This window comes from Caenorhabditis briggsae (genome assembly GCF_000004555.2).
Source record: "Caenorhabditis briggsae complete genome, chrIII, whole genome shotgun sequence".
Lineage (NCBI taxonomy): Eukaryota > Metazoa > Nematoda > Chromadorea > Rhabditida > Rhabditidae > Caenorhabditis > Caenorhabditis briggsae.
In genome coordinates this window covers 9,050,186-9,070,199 of record NC_013490.2, presented here as the reverse complement: position 1 = coordinate 9,070,199, position 20,014 = coordinate 9,050,186, and the positions used below count along the sequence as shown (strand labels likewise).

The following is a 20,014-nucleotide window of genomic DNA, read 5'->3' as shown; positions in this document are numbered from 1 at the left end:
AATGTGATGAAAACGTTTTCAGGATGATCAATTGTTATGTTAATTTTTGAAATCTTTGGTGACAAAAGTATAACAATGAAACTGGAAAATTTCGAAAGGGAATGAAGAGGAAATATGTGAAAACGGAAAATATTACTCATTAATAACTGGAGCTTTTTGTGACATTGAGTCATGAAAATAGAGATGATGACTTCGAGATTTTCATTTAAAACAGAAACATTGAAAACGCATAGATCTCAGACCAGTCGGTTTACGTCTTCTGCCGGTGCCTCACCTCTCTGGTTCTGGCTTACTGTATCTTACCTCAAATTCCTGATTAGAGAATTTTAAACTCTCGGAATTTCCGAATTTCTTGATTTCAGGAGATCTGAATTTACAAATTTCTGAATTTCTAAGATTTCGAGTTCGCCAAATTCAAAAAATTTTAAAATTTTGAACTTCAAGATCTCATGAATTTCCGAATTCCCCGAGTTTCAGAATATCAAGATGGACTTTTTTCCGAATATCAAGAGGACTAAATTTTTTTAAATTCTAAATTCCGTAGTATTTAATTTCCCGAATATGTATTATGAAAATGCATAGCTTTAGAATCATTTAAGTGCAATAAATTGATACAAACAAATTTTTGGCCAGAGTCCCCTTTAAAAATATGATTCCATTCTGAAAATTCCATTTAGCATTTTAATAATTTCTGCAAAAAGAACTTTGACCCTGTTCTCTTCCCCAACAAACATCTTCCTTCTCATTGTTTAGTCCCATCCATCCTGATTCAATTACTCTGTTCAACTATTCAAAAGCTCTTCAAATTCGTAATAAGTGTCTCTCTCTCCCAAAAAAATAACTAAAGACGAACCCATCTTCTCAAGTTTTGTACATTTTTCTTTTTCAACAAAGACAAAGAGTCTCTTCTTGTTTCCTCCCCTTTCCACCAGAAATAAATCGCCGAAAGCGGAACTAAATGTGATTATGGCTCGTTTTTCGTCTCATTTTCTTGGTAGTAGGGGTGGAAAAGAAGAAGAACTTTGTCGTATAGTTTTCTTCATTGTTGAAATTTCTGTGTCATCAATCCAAATTCAATCTCTTTTTCCTTCCGTCCGGTGCTCACTGAGCCGATCAGCTTTAGTGGCACTCGGCTGTCTTAATCCTTATTCTTGATGCAAAGATTTTGTGATCTTTTTCACCTGCTCTCAAGTGGGTCGGATGGGTGAATTCAAATTAAGTGGCTGCGTCAGAGAATCTTTTTATAAATATTTAAAACAGTCGACCAAAGCCAAGTAATCTTTCTGCGTCTCTTTATCCACCCTCTTCCAGTTTTATGGTTTCTTAATTCCGGTAACAAGTCCTTGGTAGCCGAGTTTACAACAGGTGATAAAAATTTGCCTATGCCAACAGATGAAAATTGTTTGCTGAGATTTTCAAGGTTGTTTCTAGTAGACTTTCTACATCTTCTTTTCATTTCTAAATGTACCACCAAGAAACCAAAGCATGGTGGTTTCTCCTCTTCCTTCCGTATAGCATAATTAGTGTCATATGGGCTCTTCTTTCAAAAGATTTCAAACTTTTTTTCTGCTCTCTTCTCTTTTGCTATATTTACTTTTAAGTAGTCCTCCTAATCCACAAGTCGACCTTGTGTCATCATTTGTGCCCTCTCTTCAATGGAATCTCCCACTAAGAAAGGACAATACTGTCGGCACCTGCCAATAGACCACCAGCTGCGAGAAACACAAACAAATGACTCCAATTAGGGAAAAAGAAGACACGCAAAAATTATGATGACGATTGTGGAGAGAGGAGGAAAGGCGGTAAGAGCTGTGTAGTAGATGGTGTTCCCCGAAGAATAGCAACAGATGATGTTTTTCTTATTACGATCTCTGACGGAGTCATACAATACTTAATGTATCCGGACCTAGCAGTACTCATATGGTACTAATGGGGTACTCGAGAGATGTAATCTGATAGTACAGTATGTTGGAATTATGTACCTGTTGAGACTCATTGCATAATAGAATAACGAAAACTGTCCAGTAGGTAGACAACTTGCCCAAACCCTCTTTAACTTTTAAAACGCCCTAGTTTTTGCCATTCTCGAAGCAAACCGAAGTTGTCATGCATTTTCGGCTCAAAAATAAAACGAGGGCCATTTTTGGTCATTACTATTGCCCACATCTACGGTTGCGTTGTATTGAGAAATTTACGTGCCAAACTTTTAGATCGTTTGAAATTCAAATTTCTTGCAATTTTTAGTTGATTTTCCACTTAAAAAGTTAATTTGTCACGGGCCTAAAACTTCGCCATGTTACTTATTCATTAAAGCGCAACAGTATACCACTGCAGTTCGAACCCCAAGGCCGTCTCGGATATTCAAACGTTTTCTCGGATTTTTCCAAATTACCTCTAAACAGCCTAATTACTGGGTGAAATTGGTCTATAAGCTCAATGGCATCCCTCGGAATTTTTTGTGATTCACTCACCTTCACGCTACCAACCCAACTCTTTCAAATAAGCTAATTAAATCCTCGAAAACTCCCAAAGGCATTCCGTATCACCCATCTCGTTCCAATACTGCCCCCATCCATCCTTCAATCACTTTGAATGAACCTCTTCTTCCTCTTTTCCTCCTTCTGATTTTTCATTTGATTCACTTCTCCTCAAAAGATCGGTATCTTTTGTCTTCTCATTCGCTTCGTTTGTGAATTTCAAGCGGTGAGGTCGAGACTCTTTTTCTCAAAAAGTGAAAAAATTGAGATTAGATTTTAATCGAGTCGAAATGGGAGAGGATGGCGAAGTTACCGCGTCGCAAGTTTTATTTGTCGTAGAACCTAAAAATGCGTATTTTGGTGAGACTGGTGACTTGATTTTTGGAATCATTGTGAGTGGAGTATAATGAAAAGTTGGAGCCACAAGAGGAGCTTGACAAATTTTACGATTTCAAACCGTCTACTATGAGCCCATATATCTCGTAAAAGATATCGGAAAGTGGTGAACTAACAAAATTTTTATCATATTATCAAAAAAATTGTCAGTTAATATCTTTTTGATATCTGTTACGTGAAATTAGATATATGGGCTGAAAGTTAAAAATTCGGGTGGCCCTCTAGTAGAGTGATTACGATAACCTTCTAGAAACAGAAACTGGAAAAAAAACAATAGAAACCTACTGTTTCTAGCATGTTCCATACTTTCTAAGAAAATAACGGATACCAATTCGTATGAAAACTTTTTTTCTTATTTTCACCTCCATCATTACTAATGACAAACACCAAATTCTGTATGTGAGAATGTATGTAGCGTTACTGTTCACCCACTCAACGTTAACCGTTTGAGCTGGAATTTGGACAGATGAATAGGAAATTTTTATTAGTTTTTGCCCGATCTTTTCTATTTTCGAAATATTGCTTTTGATCTCTTCTGGAGACGTTTTTCTTCTTTTCCAATACAAATCTTCAGAAAATTATTGAACTAATTTTCACGTCATTCTCGTCTAAAAATAGTTTTCAGTATGGGTTTTGATGTTTGAAGGGAATGGAAAAAACTGGAATGGCTAAAAAAATGAAAATGATGAAAAAACGTGCTTTCAGGATTGTTTGAATTTGAAAAAATTTAAACCTCTGGACCTTAATTTCTGAATTTACGAATTTCGCAAAATATAAATTGTTGAGATTATGAAAAAAATTTGGTTAAAAGGTTTTCTAAAATCCGGACTTCGAATTCCAAGAGCATGAGAATTTTCAAATTTTTGAACTTCTGAACAATGAACCTGAAATCTCCGGATTTCTGATTTTGAAAACGCAAAAAATTTTGAACTTCAGAAATTCTCAAACCTTGAATTTTGGAAAATCAGAAATTCCTAACAGTTATAAAATAAGGGGGTTAAGAATATTCAAATTCAGAAATCGTATTCATGAATCCCTAAGTTTCTGGATTTCTGACTTTCCAAATTTCGAATTTCTTGCATTGCTGATTATCCAAAATTTTCTGTTTCTATGATTTTTCCCATGCGTTTTTAGAATTTTCGTAACTTTGAATTATCTGAAAAAATCGAAATCCCGAATTCCGGAGTTAGAGACTATAAATTTCGGTTTTTTTACATTTCCGAAGTTCTGAATTTCCGGGCTTCAGATTTTTGGATTAGTTGAAATTCCAGAATTATTGAACTTTCAAATGGATAGTTAGAATTCCCAATTGAAGAATATGAAAATATCAGTTTGAGACTTGAGACAACAAGGGTGAGAATCGGGAATTTCAGAAGTTTTCTTTCGGATGTTGTTTCTATCACAGTTCCATAGTTTATATTTTAAAAGAGTCAAAATATTTTTCATTTGTTTCCGGGTATTGTAAGTGGGAGCCAGACGATTACCGTTTGATTGATTTTTATTTCCCCCTATCCCATGCATCAACTTTACGCATATTCTTTTCCTTCCCACACGTTCCCAAACGTTTTCTTTCTTTCTTCACCCTGTTCCTTCCTCTTTTCTTTTTCTTCAGATAGTACGTTTCGGTTCTTTTTTTTTGAGGTGACAAACGGAAATATGAGATAGGTGTGAGCTGCCGACAGTGGGACCCCCGTACAGTTTCCAAACTCTACGGGAGGTGTTAACGGAAGCGGTCACTTTCAAGTTTGACTAGGTAGTCCGATTCAGCCTCTAGATTGTGGATCTGATTCTTATGGCGCGTTCAAAGTATATTTCCAGGAGTAATTTCCTGGAAAAATGCTGTCCAAAGCTGTCATTGTTTTCCAGAGGCCTCCGCTTCGAGACCCGCCGTAAATCGACATGAATCAACAGGAAGAACACAGTCAAAATGAGGGATACAGTAGTTTACTGTTGCTGTAAATCTGGAAAACAATCGCAGCTTTGGACAGCGTTTTTCCAGGAGATTACTCCTGGAAATCAACTTTGAAACTTTGAACGCGGCATTATAGACTTCTTTTTTCCGTTATCTTTCATTCTTCCTCTTTCCCCTGTCACATGTTTTTCTCTTTTTTTGATGAGCTAATCCGGAATTATCACTTGCTGGATTCCGCCCCCCCCCCCCCTCCTACCATTTTCGGATTCCTTTTCTTAATTACAGGGGCATTACAGGGTCTCTAATTAGCAAAATTTAGTGCTTGGGGTATTAGTAACGGCAAAAAATGAAACGTGAGCAAGTGAGGATGGATAGTCAACAGATGGTGAGAAAAAAGGTGGTCAACACTCGTTGGAATCATGTTTAATTGGTTTATTATTGTCGAAAACCCATGAGAACCTTGACTAATCTCCTAAAGAATGACTCCGCGAGAAAGAGAGAGAGAGAGAGAGAGAGAGAGAGAGAGAGAGACCGCGAAATGGGGTCGATTTTAGTCATCATTATCCCAACTCTTCCCCAAATCATGCACAGAATGGCAATTCAACAAGTCAGCCTCGTATTCTCAAAATGTGCTATTCCATATCTCCACTATTTGATACACTACCGTCCCAAAGGCCAGAGCGTCTCAAATTCCACACCAACATCGTCCTTCCCCCTATTATTCGACACCTTCGGCATTGCCTTTGAGTTCCTTTAACACCTTCTGGACTCCTCCCCCTCCTCTGGGGCCTCCCTCCTTCTGTTCCTTCTCTTCTAATCTGACCAACCCAATCTGCCACGTCAAACGTCATGTACTAACTAGGCAGAACAAGACATCATCTTTCTCGCCCATCTTTTGTCTTAACTACCTACTTATTTTTCTTTCCGTTTACTATTTTTCTAACTTCCGGAACGTTTTCTCTCATTTTTGACTATTTCAGATGGTGAACAGGATCTTTTTCTGTTGTATTCTCTTTGCTCATGTAGTGGATTCCACAATTCAGAATCACAAACCATTCTGGCTATCAGCGGATATAGATAGTATAGAATGGCAAGAAGGATGTTTAACAACCGTTTTGTGTTCACACCCTAGATTTCAAGTAAGTCTATTTCTCATAGATGAGACAAGTCATTCAAATTTTCAGCTTCTCAAAGACCTGCTCCCAATATCTGAACGTGTCTCTATTAGTTGGCCAGTCACTGAACAATTTCTGGAGCACACAGTGGCTCCATTCATATCGTATTGGCCTACAGGAAGAATAGAAGACGTTTCTTTATCAGCTCAAGTCATCGGAGTCGACACTACCTATGGATTCCCAAGAACATGTGATCAGACACCAGCAGTCAGAATCTTTCCAGTTGACCTCTACGAACTGAATCCAGAAAATGCAGAAAACAAAACTATCCATTTGAAGGCAAAGTGTTTTGAAACCACAATTACAGTTACGAAACACATTGAGAGGTGCCCATGGTGCCCGGATCCACGAGAGGTTTTGATTTCAAATGAGATCCCTCAACAGGTATTTTGAAACCACATCTTACTGTACAACCCCGGAAACTTTTCCAGATAAATCTGCAACAATCAGCACTAGAATCTGGAATTCATTCGTTTGTTGGAATGTTCTATAAGTCTTCCACTTCTGAATCTCTTCAAGTTGGAATTTGTCTTCTGGCCGCTCTCGCCTTCTTCGCATGTCTGGCATTCTCTATAATGCTTGTAGTTTATCTGAAATCTACAAAGTAAGTGCTGAAATTTATAATTTCCAAAGGTATACATATAATTATTCAGGCCATCAAGAAGAAATGTGAGTGTGAATGTTCAGCCACGTCTCATCCCATGTAACAGACGTTGCGACGATTATGACACAAGGTAAGGGGAGCACCTGCCAATACGAATCTTATCTTTTACATCTTTTGTTAGTAGTTGACGACTGTCTAATTGAACCATCTGTTTGTATAGGTGGTCAAGATTTGGAGAACTAGTAAGAGTAGGTATTAATAACAACTTGTATAAAAAGTATATGCTCACAAAATGCAAAACTTCGATTCTTGAAAATCAATATTCTAACTTTCCCTGAAGATTCAGATACGACATGCCTTGGGATCAACAGCGTCCACTCACGTATTGGATGTCAAAATCTACAGTAACCTCTCCAACATCAATGAGATCTGACGCATATCAAACTTATCGAATTCCACCACCACCAAACTTTTCTCCGCCAGTTTGATGCCATTTTTAAGTTCAGACTTTTTCCATAACATTTCGGGTTATTTTCTCTTGCACAGACTTTTTTTGTTCATCCGGTTCTTCTTTTATGGCATTCTTCACCAATTGTGAATTACAATAAACTCTTCATTACAAAAAAGTTCAAAAAGTCCATCAAAACATTTGTAATTGACTTTGAATTTCTTGTGGGAGACTGGCTTTTAATTGGCTGATCAGATAATTGGATTCGTCTCGTGTGATGCTCAAATTTTCACGAATTGCCTGAAAATTCAAGGTTTTTTTTTCAAATAAATGTAAACCTTCTGATAATCTCACCTGTATTTGAACAGCAATTTGCTGGGCTTCCTCTGTCATTGGAACATTATTCGACCCTCCTGAAGTCAACTGAAATTTTGGACAAATACAAAAAAATAAATTCCAATTTTTTATGACTCACTCCTCCATTGCCGGCTCCGTTACCTCCTACAAAATGAACCGATTGACTGCCGGGCTGAAAATTCCAGTCCTTTTCTGGAAACTGAGGAGATTGACGGATAGATCCAACCTGATTGGGTTGAAATGGCTGTGGACCCATTTGAGTGTTACTGTTTGGCATCATATTTGGACCGAAAGGGAGGTTGGAAGATCCTTGATTTTGATTCCCGAACGGATTGTTGTTCTGTTGTCCTCCTTGGATGAATCCAGATGCTTGACTGTTTCCAGAAGCGAATGGATTTTGGGATCCTTGACTCCCAGTGTTTCCTTGTTGCGTGTTTTGGTTATTGTTTTGGTTATTAAAGAATCCAGAAGAAGAACCAGATGATGGATTTTGATTTTGGTTATTGATGAAGCCAGAAGATCCAAGAGAGTTCTGTGATCCTTGCTGTTGGTTTTGAGAATTTTGTGAATTTTGATTCTGGTTATTAAAAAATCCAGCATTTCCAAAGTTCGAGTTTTGATTCTGATTTTGGTTTGGCTGGAACGGATTTTGATTCCCATTCTGATTCCAATTTTGATTCGAATTCTGGTTTCCACTAAATTGGTTCATCTGATTCTGAAATCCAATTCCTCCATTATTCCAATTGTTTCCAATTCCCAATCCATTCCCAATTCCAATTGGACTCTGAGTATTTGAGCTCCCCGAATATCGATATTGATCGGATCCAGCACGTGCGATGTAGATCACAGGTTGAGGAGTGGAAGAAGAAATTCCGGGAAACAAAGGTTGATTTTGACCATTGTTTGGAGCATCTTGTTGTGGAGAATTTATGTTCGGATTCTGGTTCTGGTTCTGGTTTTGATTCTGATTCGTATTTTGTTGATTTTGTTCGATTTGCAATCCAGTAAGCAAATCTGCATTCGGCCAGAATCCTGAGGTTTTTGGAACTATTGTAGGAGGAATACATCCTGATGATGGACAACCTGAAATTCATTATCTAACAACACATATCAGAATTTGAATTTTCAATTACTGTGGAATTTCGTAGTATTAAAAATTCAAGAAATATAAAGTTTAACATACAGTACCGGTCAATAAGATTTACAAAAACAATTATTTATCAGTTGATTTTCGGCCATTATGACCATTTTCAGAAGCATGTAGCTCGGCTGTCAAGTTTTGAATGATTTCGAAAATTTTGGCGGGTGTAAAACAGAACTAGATTGAAAATTTTGCTTTCACACAACTTTTTGAAAATTCCAAGTGTTCAGCTATTTGCCGATTTCTGAGGGACATCCGTTTTTACCTCGTTTCTGTGTTGAAAACGTCAAAAACCGTGTGTTTTTCAGAAATCGGCCAATAGCTGAAAAACTTGGAATTTTCAAAGTGATCAGACACTTGACAGCTGAGCTCCAGACTTCTGAAAATGGGTTAAAAAACTGAAAATCAACTGAAAAATATGTTTTTGTATATCTCATTGACCGGTACTGTATCTATCAGATGAATGGACAAAAATGGTTTTTCAAGTTCTCGCTGTCTCGTATTATGTTTTTTGAACTGGAAAATCTAAAAGAAAATATCATTTCGTTTGAGCTTCCCGTTTCAAACTGCACTCACCTGCACCACCAGCATACGCATTATACTGTGGTGTTGTTGCCGATGACCCCATTATTGAATCCCAAAAACTTCCAGAAACTATTTCGAATAACCATAGTAATAATAATAAAGATTTCATTTTGTAAAAGATAAATCGATTTAGATTTAGATTTGGAGGGTGCTCAGTGAGCTCCCGTATTGTTTGTGCACCTGGAAGTCAGCATAGTCATATGGTGACTCAGCAAATGAAGGTTTTAACCAAAAAGTTTAAAAATTGTTATGTTTATTATGAAAACCAGTCGGTTTACGCCCCCTGTCGGGGGCTCAACCTCCTGGCTTCCGCTTTCTGTATCTTGCAATTGAATTTCTAATTAAAAAAATTTTCGAGTTTCCGAATTCATCAAAATTTGTGAAAGTTTTGCATACTATCAATTTTCTTCTAGGAATGTTTGATGTCCCAAATTTTCAAAATTTCCAAACTACTGAAAAAAGATTTTTTATGTTCTGAAATCCGAGTATGCGAACCGGTTTCCTGAAGTTTTGGATAACTAAAAGTCAGGTTTACTAAACTTTCTGGTCTCCGAAAATTGTGAATTTCGAAAATTTCGAATTTTGAAAAACAGTCGGTTTGCGCCCCTCCGGGCTGAGCCTCCTGGCTCCCGCTTACAGTACCCGTTGTCTTATAGACAGGTTTTGTCCTTTTTCCAGGGACTATTTTTTCTTAGTCTGTTAGGAAATTTCGAAATTCGATATTTTGGTTATTCAGAATTCCTAGAATTCGGAAAGTCGGAAGTAAGAAAATCCGGAAATTGAAAAAGTAAGACACTCGCAAGTTCAGAGATTAGTAAATTTTAGAAAATCAGATGTAGGAAACATTAATTTTGAAATCTAGAAAACAGTTTCAATCTGTTTGTCTCAAATGCCCAAATTTTGGTATATCAGAGTTTAAGGAATCGGAAAATTCAGAATTTTGCACACTTACTAAATGCCGGGCTGACCTGAAACGGCCCTGTTTGCAAAATTTATAGAATTTCGAAAAAGTTTAGAATCGAGAATTTGAGAACCTGAAAAATTAGAAATTCAGAAATTCAACTTTTCGAAACACAGTCTCGTCGAAAAGTTTTTGGAACTTCGGAAAATCGGAAATGTAGATTTCAGAATTCGAAAACTCTAAATTTCGAAAATTTAGACATTCAGAAAATTGGAAACCGGAAATGTTGGAAAATCTGAAACTTTGAAATTTTTTGGCATATTCGGTGAATAAGATCTCAGAAATTTATAAATTCCGAAATTTGAAAGATATGAAATTAAGTTCGGAAATTTTAAAAATTATTCTGAATTCTGAAAAATCGAGTGTTCAGAAAGGGCGCTGTTATTTTCCCTCCCATTCTGTTTCTTTCTTTTTTTTCCTTTTATTTTCTTTCTTTTCCACTGTTTCAAAATTTTTTCTTCCTTTCAATACTTTAAAACCCATACTAAAAGAATATTTCCACAAAATCACTTTTCTCTCAAATATAGCGTTGATAAGAAAAACATTTGGGCGGTTAGACGGAAATGACGTGAATATTTCTTCAATATTTTTCTAAAAAATTTGCGCTGTAGAAATAGAATAACGTCTCCAGAAGACGTCAGATACAAAATTTCGAAAGATTAAATATTCGGGCATCATCTCGCTGCTATTTCGGGTAATCTGTGAAAATTTGGGAAAACTTGGTTCATTCTGGACATCGTTAGGGAATGTGATACGGGAACAAACGGACACACACACTCACACACAGAATTTGGTGATTTTTAATAGTAAAGATGATTAAAATGATTTATTTCTTTATGTGATACTTTGTAGCCTTTTTGTAAACAATTTTAGGTTTATGCTTCGTAGGTTGTTGTTGTTGTTTTGCTTTCTTCTTTTGAGCCTCCTTTGCCTTCATTTTTAATAGTTGCTCCTCTGTCATGTCATCGCAGTTCTCGTATCCGATCTTTCCATTTCTTTTGACATATCTTTTGGTGGTGGCTCTTTCTGAGGATTCTCCAACGATTCTACCTTCACATATGGATTTTTACTTTTTGTTTTTAGAACATTATCAGCTGTAACCACTGGTTTGGTGTATGGTTGTGTATATGCTATTGATTTTGTCGTTGTCGCATCCACATACATATGAGAAGATGCGGGACCTGGATTTCGATTAGATGGACCCAATGGGTTCTTGCTTGCATTGGATTCTGCACTTTTTGGTTTTTTCTTTTCACATCCAATAAGAACAAGTACAGAGAAGAAAAAGATATTGAGAAGATGAAAAAATTGAACAGCTTGGAAATACTGAACAACATGATAATGGGCTTGATGTCTGCAATGGAACACTTACTGGCATTCTAAACTAAGTAAGTCAAAATATCAATAAATTATAAAACTCAGCTAGATCATATCGTACTTAAAAATAGAGCACGCCTAAAGTATGTTTGAAGGTTTGTTTTCTCTAAACTCCATTTATATCATCTCTTCGAGGGGTTGAACTTGTGGATCCAACGCTGGAGGTATCGAGCCGCTACCAGCTTAGGTAAGCTGAGGCGGCCGAACGGTGGGATATATAAAATCGGCAACGTGCTGTATGAGCGCTAAACACTGTACACCATCACGTCAGAATACATACCCCAACTCCGAAGAAATTTCGACTAATCTCATAAAACCAGAAAGGTTCCATCGATCGTGAACTGTACTACAAATTCTAGACGTGATGAAACATATAGATAACATTGGCATAAAGGATGGGAGAGTTCCAAGAGATCTCTCAGTTTTGCTCAGTTTCTTCCACTCGATCTCCATACTAACAGCCTCGGTCTTCACTACTAACCATGACTAACCGTAAGTCTAATAATGTAAACAGAAAATCATCTTACCTTTTCAGTTATTTCCTTTATTGCTCTTCTTGCCATTTTCAACGTCTCCGCTGGATTCGACGATCGATGCCACGCTGGCGAGGTCCTGATGTTGCTAGCTCCAGAAGACGTCTATCAGAAGGAGCCTGTTGTTCCATCTATCGTCATGGAACTCCCAGAACTCTATGATAACGTTACAATTCTTCCGTCTGTTCTAGAAGTTCCAAAACAAGTGGAAACCTTCGAATACAATGAGGAGGATTTCTATGGCGACGAGGATTCAGAAGAATATGACGGAATGGACGATGACGAAATCAATGAGAGATCTCTGAGAATCGCTGGATTTGTCGGACAGTGCATGGTCTTCTTGTTCGTCTTCAACATCGTCACCTTGGATATCGAGCATTTCGATGAGCCTGAGGAAGAGGAAATCGTTGTCGTTCACAAGCTTCACAGAGCCGTGGAAATCCAGACATGCCCATTGCCATCGCGTCAGAATATCCGGATCGTCAAGCGTCTCGTGGAATCGTCGGAATGTTGATTAATGACTATGAAATGTTGATAATGATTATTGAATGAATACTTTTATTGTGTTTTGATCCGGTTCGTTATGATCTTCACCTATGAGAACTTATGGTGCCAGCTAGAATTCCATGTAAACTATCCTGTAATTACGGAAGCATAAAGTTCGAAGAATTTTAGAAAAGAATCAGTAAATGCCATACTAATGCAAAATATGGTTCAAATTTTCTGTTGCTCTAAAGTCATGATTGCCCCAAGATTTAAGGAGAAAATTGAAGCGCATAATTACAGTTGGTCATATCATCCCTCCGAATTTCACGTGAAAACCTTTGTTGATAGCATCTTCCGAAGGTCACCAAAGAAAGAATGAAATCAATAAGAAAGAGTAAATCTGTCACTTTGTCTATATCAACATTAAAAAGACGTTGAAGCAAGATAGCTCCGATGATTGCACAAGTGAGTTTCTCTTCCCTTTATTCTGGAACTTTCTGGTCTAGTTTCAGTTATTGCTTTCATTGATCGCAAACTTCGCGATCCTCGTGTTTGTCGTTAATTGTGGAGGAAAGAAGAAAGGAGCAGCGGCACCAGGAGCAGCAGCAGGAGCAGCAGGAGGTGGGGCGGGCGGTGCTGGAGGACCGGCCACGACGAATTCCAATGATTCAAAGAAGCAAACGCCGTCGAAAATGGATAAGCCAGCTGATAAGAAAGATGAAGATGTAAGTTTTCAGAGAGATGGAAAGCGTAATTATTGGTTTTCAAAATTTCAGGATGGCAACTACGAAGAGCTGGCTGTACCGCAATAACCGATCTCCTTCCCACTTGCAAAATTATGACAACGAAGAAGAATCCCCGACTGCGTGACTTTGATTATTTACTGTGTCCTCGTTCTGTATTTCTAACCTTCTATTTGTGGTATGCCAATAAACTTTTATATTGGGTCAGCGTTTTTTAAAGGACACATTTATTAGTTCATATCTGGTGAATATTTCGAAGATCTGGAAAATCAGGTTTTTGGAAAGAATAGCAAAGTAGGAAAACGGATGTGTTTCAAAATGGTGTGGCGAATTCTGACATGGGACAGATTCTTGAAGAAAAACGGGAACAGTAAAAATGAAACAATTAAAATACTTTTTTGGGTTTTTCGAAAAAAAATTTTGAAGTTTTCAAGAATAAGGCGACAGAATCTGCCTTGAAAAATTATTTTTCATAACGGGGGGCAATGAAATCGGGATTTTTAAATAGGGACTGGAATGGGAAGGGAACAAGACGGCGTAGTTAAATCATACCGGAACATAAGAAAAGTGTAATGAACTCAACAGATCAGTACGAATACGATGCGAGAGTTCTCCCGTTCATCTGGAAGTGAAGGTGTCCGTAGGACTCCTCGAAGAAGCCATCCTTATTTTCGGTGAGCTTCTTGGCGAAGATCACACGAGGAGCTGACTTGGAGTCATCGATGAGATCAACGGAGGCCTGGTACTTTTTCTCCCATTGTTGGAGCCAGATAGTGAGGAGGGCGATGAAGAAACCTGAAAAATATTTGGTGTGAAATTGTATTCTTAATGTCATCTCACCAATGGTGTCCAGGCAGAAGATGTAGTTCAGGGGGGACCCCTTTTCTGAGCCGAGCGCACGAGTGATCGCATTGGTGGTGAACACGAGGAAACCTGGAAAAGTTACATTGTTCTTTTTTTAAAATCAAACATTTTCATTAACAATCTGAAATCGTTAAAATAGGTTAGCGTGATTTTAATGGAACGTTTATTGTCCGGAAGATACTGTAGAGTTCTAGAAAATTTTTGTCGAAAAATTTTAAAAATACCAAATACTTCTCAGGCTAGCTATGACGATTTTTCAAAAAAGCCTACTAATACATTGGTGTTACTCCAGTGACTGTTATAAACTGAAATGTGAACATTATTTCAACGTACCGTCGGTCTTACTGAACATCGCATCTCCAATCAATACCACCTCTACAATGACAAGTGTGATCTTGGCGAAGAAGGTGAGTCCATTTGAGCTGTTTTTCAAGACCATGGTGAAAATAGCCACGTGGACCAAGAAAAAGGCAACAGTGACGACTGGCGAGTTGTTGTAGCCAAAGGCTGTGACGACGAAGATACGGTAGACCATGAAAATCGAAAACGGGATACGCAAAAGGGTGATAATAAACGGGAGACGATTCATCGCTGGGAACTTCTTTTGGTCTACAAGAATACATTGGTTCAAACTATAAAAGCAATGAGAAAAAAAGAAACAACTCTGCTCTTAAGGACCTGAGTGTTGAATCACAATTCTATAAAATTGACCACAGTTGCATCCCTTTTATACGGAGAGGGCGCCTGGCTATACCACCCCTTTTCTAGTACCACCCATTTGCTCCACAGATGTTCGTCTTCTTCTTTTTGTCGCCCGAGTGGGTGGGGACAGGGCAGTCGTGGTTCTTGATCAGTTAAGTAAAAATTTTTTTGGGTGGAGAGTCTCCACTGGACTCCACTGGAGACTGAGGGAGTGGAGAGCACCTGTGAACTATGAAATAGAAAATGAATTTCGGAGAAGAAGGTGTCGGGAAAAGTTTTCAGGTATGACCAGAGAATACCAGGATCTGAAGGTTTGAGACAGGAGAGTCTCGAAAGTTTGTTTTCGACATATAGTTCGGTTCCCGAACTTTGAGCTTAATTATCTTGATTCGTGATATCAAAATTTAGCTAACCGAGGAATTGTTTACAATAATATAACCAATATTGTACCAGTTGACAAATTTCGGGAATATTACACAGGAATCAAGATAATTGAGCTCAAAGTTGACGGTTTATATGGGCTTCTAATATTGGAAATACGGTCCCCTTTCACAATTCGTAGGGTTCGGATAGCATCTTATCCGGAATTGAAATTCCGGATGATTCTATTTCTCTTTTTCACCTCTCCATACAGTGCGCAGGTTCTTACGTCAACCCATGTTTAGGGTCATAGCTTGAGAGCTGTTAGAGGTATTGGCCTAATTTTTTAAAAATCGGATTTGGGACAACAAATTACATCTAGTGGATAATTTTTGTAATGAAACTTGAAAACTACGCGAGTTATCTGGAAGCCTTTTGCAAGCGTTCCTCCGCCCGTCATCCCATGTTACTTATATGCCATCACCCCAAAATCAACGACTATTTTTCTCAAACGATCCCAATTTGGAACGCTATTGTGAAGAACTGCCCCCACCTTCTTACCGTCCTCACAATTCCAAAAACTTCTTGAGATCTCGATTACCCGTTTCTGACTTGCCCCCCTCCCTTTGATCTTGCCACTATCTCTCTTTTCCTTCCCCACATTAGGACTAACTCTTGCGGGTTAGTCTTTCTTAGCTTCGTTTTTTACTATTTTTCTTTCCCCGGTTACCATCACTCCTTATTTCTTCAAATCCTTCGAATAAACGAAATATATAAAAAACCGTTGCAAGTTTATACGACCACTCCAAAGATCAGTAGAACACGACCTCCAGCGAAGACGGAGGTGGCCAATTTTGATTCTGTACAACCAAAATCACTGTAAAAAGTTGTTTTCATTATGTGTTTCTCTTTCTTTGAGTTTGTATCGTGCCATGGGATCTTTTGCCGACTGATGCTGGAAAAGCTTCAATCGGGGCAATTGGAGCAGCTGGATGGACCAAAAAGCTATCAGAAAGCAACTAAATCATTCACACTGTAATACTGTTTTCTCATCGGGAAATTAACATAAAAAAACAGGATCAGCTCAAATCGATCCCAGCCCTCTACCAGTAATGTCAACTTGAAGTCGTCAAGTCGACGGGTTAGAGATGTCTCAAAGATGATCCAGGCATCAAAAGAGCAATAATGGTCCCAGCTCCGACACCTACCGACGATCACAAAGAACGTTGTCTCATCTTCTTTCAAAAGTGCATAAGAACCTGCAACGCACTGTATTCCTATTGCAAAACCTCTAGAATTCTATAGACCCAGTCTGACCGATGACAGATGTTCCTCATCCAACAAAAAAGTATGATTTTCACTCATCCGATAAGCACCTGGAATGCTCAGTTTTAGTGTTAGCTGGTACGAAATAACAGCTGCGACAAAGATTTGAACTTTGAGGGAACCATATTGAAAACGAAATTGGACAGCACCGGGTGAAAAAAGAACATCTGTTCATCACCTGTGACTATTTGAAAGGATAGGGCGTTTTGAAATTAATCAACTGATAATTGGAAGAAAGTTGATACATTATTTCTGCAAAGAAGTCTGACAATAAGAAGCAAGGTGACATGCAAAAAAGTTTGATTTCAGGTATCTCACAATCAGGCGAATCCACCAGATACTATTATTCTGAAAGTCAGAGCTCTGAAAGAAAAACGCCGGTGGTCGTGGCCGAAGTTCTAATAACGACAATTATAGTAACTACCTGCAACTACCTGCAAATGTTTTTTCTGGATTCATTTTCTCGCTTTTACTGTGCTTTATCGGGTTTTCTGTTATTGAGAGCAACTAATGAGGAGGGCGTTTGTGACAAAAAAGAGAATAAAATGTCGTCTCTTTCCGTTTCTCTTCCACAGCTCCGATTTTTTAAAAGCGGAATAATACAATATTCATCTAGTATTAGAAGTCATGAACGACTTTCGCTTGCAGAAAACTATTCAGTTTCTAGAAGACACACCTTAATTTACCTGACTTCCTTTAATGATGAATTGGAATTCATTTGATATCAGTTATCATCTAATTCCGCCCATTGAAATGTCAACAAATGATAACATGTCATTCATAAAAAGAGTACAGTCTCTTCACATTCTCCCCCCAGAGAGTATGGGTCAATATTTAGTAAAAAATCGAGGAAATTCTCCTGATCTTGCTAACCTACCAGACACGGTTCATAGGGAAATATTCAAGTATCTGAAGCCATGGGATCTGTAAGTTTTCATTCAGTATTAAGGCTATTTATTTGTAAACTTTTTTCCAGGTTCAAACTTTCTCGAGTATCAACAGATTTGAAAAACTTGATAAATGGAAACACAAGCTTCACAGTTAAATTTCATCACATTTGTCTAGATGAAAATGCAATATCAATGAGATTAGAAACATCTGATCGATATTTGATCAATTGGACATTTTGTGATGCTTCAAGAAAACCATACTGGACCAAACGATTCCTCAATAAATGTCACTATGGAAAGGAGTTTCATATTGATGGCTATTATGAAAACGTCGCACAATCTTTCCTATTCGTTTTCCAGAATATTGTTTCTATATTCAAGACAGATGCAAATTTCAAAGTGGGACAACTTCTCATGCATCCCAGCCGTCTTGACTTACTTTCAAGGTTACCAAATGATTTTCTGAAAAATATGAGCTGCGAAAAATTATCCATCAAAAGTACGAAAGCAAATCAAGAAACAGATAGGAAGAATTCTATGGACTTCGCAAAACAAGTTTTGAGCACATTTCATTTGTTCAAATACTTAGAAATTTCGTTCAGTTCATTAGATGGGAATTTTGAATATGAGAAGGTACGCTTTAATTTTTGAATATGAGGTACAATTATTTCAGCAATTCGAAAGTCTCGATTCCTCAGAATTAGATGATTATTTCATAGAAAATCGTTTTGATGATATTTACTTGAATTTTTTTCTCAAAAACTGGATGTTCACAGAAACGAAATCTATTATTTCGTGTCGGATAATAGAAAAACGAATTTTCAACCTGGAAGTTATACTCGATGGCTTGGATACAACACGATGGGATGGAAGGAACTGGTCTGAAATGTAAATTTTTCTTTAGTTTATTTTGGATCACAGTCGACTATTTTCAGAAGAAACTTCTACAAAGCAGGAGCCGAACACTCATTTAATATGACAAGAGAAGACAAGAGCTATGCTGTGATTTCAATTTCCATAAGAATAGGAAACGGATGGAACGAATTTGGAATTCTTTGCTTTTATTCAGACAAAAAGTAGGGATAAAAGTTGAATTATTCATTGTTGTTAAACATGTTTGTTCTGTAAAAAACAGGTAGATACGGCCACAGTAATCCATCTAATTTTCAAATATTTTCATCTACAGTAATCCTTTTCATTATCAAATAATTTCTCCTACAGTAGTCTACTACATTTTAAATGTTTTCTCCTACAGTATTCCTTCTTGCTTTCAAATTCCGTAAAACCTCCATTATTCTTTCATGATAACTTTTTTAGGGCCCTTCTTATACAAGGGCCGTTCAATTAGAGATGTATTTTTTCAACCATTTTTTTCTGAAATTGTGCATCGAAAAATTTTCTGAACTCTCGGTCAGGATTCTAGCCAGTTTTCCCCAATACAAGCTTCTTTATTCTCCGTTATCGTGTAGATCTTTCTGATTCGTGCTCGTCTGTCTTCCTGAGTTTGAAATCAACTTGAATGGAAAAAGACAACGAGAAAGTTTTATATTGGAATAAGTTATAGACTGGAGAAAGGAAAATTCGATGAAGAAATTTATGGGATAACGTAACGACTGGAAGAAATGGCTTCGGTTGCCTTTGCATACTCCCAGAGACGGTGAACGAGAAAGTATTTCATGCATTCGACTGGAAATTCACATAATTAAATGGTACCGATAAAAATAATAAATACCTCCAATAGAGAGTCCAGTGGCAAATTCAAGAGTGAATCCGGAGACCATTCCAAATACAAAGTTATCTTTGGCGCTTGTAACGTTTGAGATCATTTCAATATCACTTGCATCGAGACCTGTGAAGTTCCTGGAGAGGCCAGAAGCAATGTAACTGGCGAAAACGACTGGATAGATCAGGAAACGTGCGATTGAGATAAGGACGCACATGAACTGAAAGTTAAATAATCGAGGAGATGTCAATATACACAGTTTCGAATTAATTCATTAAAAACTGCGATTGAGATAAGGACGCACATGAACTGAAAGTTAAATAATCGAGGAGATGTCAATATACACAGTTTCGAATTAATTCATTAAAAACTGACAACAAAAAGCAAGCTTTAAGAAAAAACACTTACAGTAACCCTCTGTGACCATTTCAATGCAAAGACATCATTTTTGTATGCTCCAAACAGCAGAAGCAAGTCTAAAAGCAACACACAAATATGCGAAAGTCCGACAGTAATTCCATGTGCTATGAAAAATTGAATCAAACTTCGAATCGCTCCAAAAAGTGCCAATCCACAGACTAGTGGACGAGCTGGCATGCAGAACAGTTTTGGAGGGTCCATCGGAATTTGAGTGCTCATTTTATATTCTGTAATACAGTATTTCAATTTATGAATTTAAAAAGTACGGAGGTGTATCAAGTTTGATATGAAACTCTAAAAAGAAAACTCGAATAAAAATGTACCAACAATGTTGAAAAAAATTACGAAATATGTTGAAAGGGATAATCTGGTTTAAAACTCAAAAATTCGAACAAATGTGTAAAACAGTTGAAATTGAAAATTCAAACTTTGCAGTGTTCTTTGAAAAATATGTTTTATCGTGAAATGGGCCCCACACTTTGAGCTTATTTTTCTTGGTTCATATGCAAGATTTCAACAATGTGTCAACTAATA

The 20,014-nt window shown here is 37.4% G+C and overlaps 8 protein-coding genes across 8 annotated transcripts; 4 read left to right on the top strand and 4 right to left on the bottom strand.

Annotated features, from left to right (window-relative positions):
* Nucleotides 1-5,765: 5,765 nt before the first annotated feature.
* Nucleotides 5,766-7,052, top strand: CBG09928 (the record flags this gene model as incomplete). The annotated part of the gene is made up of 5 exons (XM_002641566.2): nucleotides 5,766-5,924; nucleotides 5,970-6,344; nucleotides 6,392-6,564; nucleotides 6,614-6,694; nucleotides 6,911-7,052. The coding sequence occupies 5 exons, from the start codon at nucleotides 5,766-5,768 to the stop codon at nucleotides 7,050-7,052; spliced, it is 930 nt and encodes a 309-aa protein (XP_002641612.2).
* A 152-nt stretch (nucleotides 7,053-7,204) lies between these two features.
* On the bottom strand, nucleotides 7,205-9,138 carry Cbr-pqn-8 (the record flags this gene model as incomplete). The annotated part of the gene is made up of 4 exons (XM_045244205.1): nucleotides 7,205-7,312; nucleotides 7,367-7,396; nucleotides 7,422-8,452; nucleotides 9,087-9,138. 4 exons carry the CDS (start codon nucleotides 9,136-9,138, stop codon nucleotides 7,205-7,207), a joined length of 1,221 nt encoding a protein of 406 aa, XP_045094149.1.
* Nucleotides 9,139-10,882: 1,744 nt separating this feature from the next.
* On the bottom strand, nucleotides 10,883-11,434 carry CBG25898 (the record flags this gene model as incomplete). The annotated part of the gene is made up of 3 exons (XM_045244204.1): nucleotides 10,883-10,900; nucleotides 11,152-11,382; nucleotides 11,429-11,434. 3 exons carry the CDS (start codon nucleotides 11,432-11,434, stop codon nucleotides 10,883-10,885), a joined length of 255 nt encoding a protein of 84 aa, XP_045098972.1.
* Nucleotides 11,435-11,915: 481 nt separating this feature from the next.
* Nucleotides 11,916-12,480, top strand: CBG09925 (the record flags this gene model as incomplete). The annotated part of the gene is made up of 2 exons (XM_002641564.1): nucleotides 11,916-11,925; nucleotides 11,969-12,480. The coding sequence occupies 2 exons, from the start codon at nucleotides 11,916-11,918 to the stop codon at nucleotides 12,478-12,480; spliced, it is 522 nt and encodes a 173-aa protein (XP_002641610.1).
* Nucleotides 12,481-12,905: 425 nt separating this feature from the next.
* On the top strand, nucleotides 12,906-13,264 carry CBG25897 (the record flags this gene model as incomplete). The annotated part of the gene is made up of 3 exons (XM_045244203.1): nucleotides 12,906-12,917; nucleotides 12,965-13,177; nucleotides 13,229-13,264. The coding sequence occupies 3 exons, from the start codon at nucleotides 12,906-12,908 to the stop codon at nucleotides 13,262-13,264; spliced, it is 261 nt and encodes an 86-aa protein (XP_045098971.1).
* A 517-nt stretch (nucleotides 13,265-13,781) lies between these two features.
* On the bottom strand, nucleotides 13,782-14,594 carry CBG25896 (the record flags this gene model as incomplete). The annotated part of the gene is made up of 3 exons (XM_045244201.1): nucleotides 13,782-13,990; nucleotides 14,036-14,128; nucleotides 14,393-14,594. 3 exons carry the CDS (start codon nucleotides 14,592-14,594, stop codon nucleotides 13,782-13,784), a joined length of 504 nt encoding a protein of 167 aa, XP_045098970.1.
* A 2,606-nt stretch (nucleotides 14,595-17,200) lies between these two features.
* On the top strand, nucleotides 17,201-18,417 carry CBG09922 (the record flags this gene model as incomplete). The annotated part of the gene is made up of 4 exons (XM_002641563.2): nucleotides 17,201-17,373; nucleotides 17,424-17,970; nucleotides 18,011-18,225; nucleotides 18,273-18,417. The coding sequence occupies 4 exons, from the start codon at nucleotides 17,201-17,203 to the stop codon at nucleotides 18,415-18,417; spliced, it is 1,080 nt and encodes a 359-aa protein (XP_002641609.2).
* A 514-nt stretch (nucleotides 18,418-18,931) lies between these two features.
* CBG09921 lies at nucleotides 18,932-19,699 on the bottom strand (the record flags this gene model as incomplete). Its single annotated transcript, XM_002641562.2, has 3 exons — nucleotides 18,932-19,023; nucleotides 19,070-19,280; nucleotides 19,469-19,699. The coding sequence occupies 3 exons, from the start codon at nucleotides 19,697-19,699 to the stop codon at nucleotides 18,932-18,934; spliced, it is 534 nt and encodes a 177-aa protein (XP_002641608.2).
* Nucleotides 19,700-20,014: the final 315 nt, after the last annotated feature.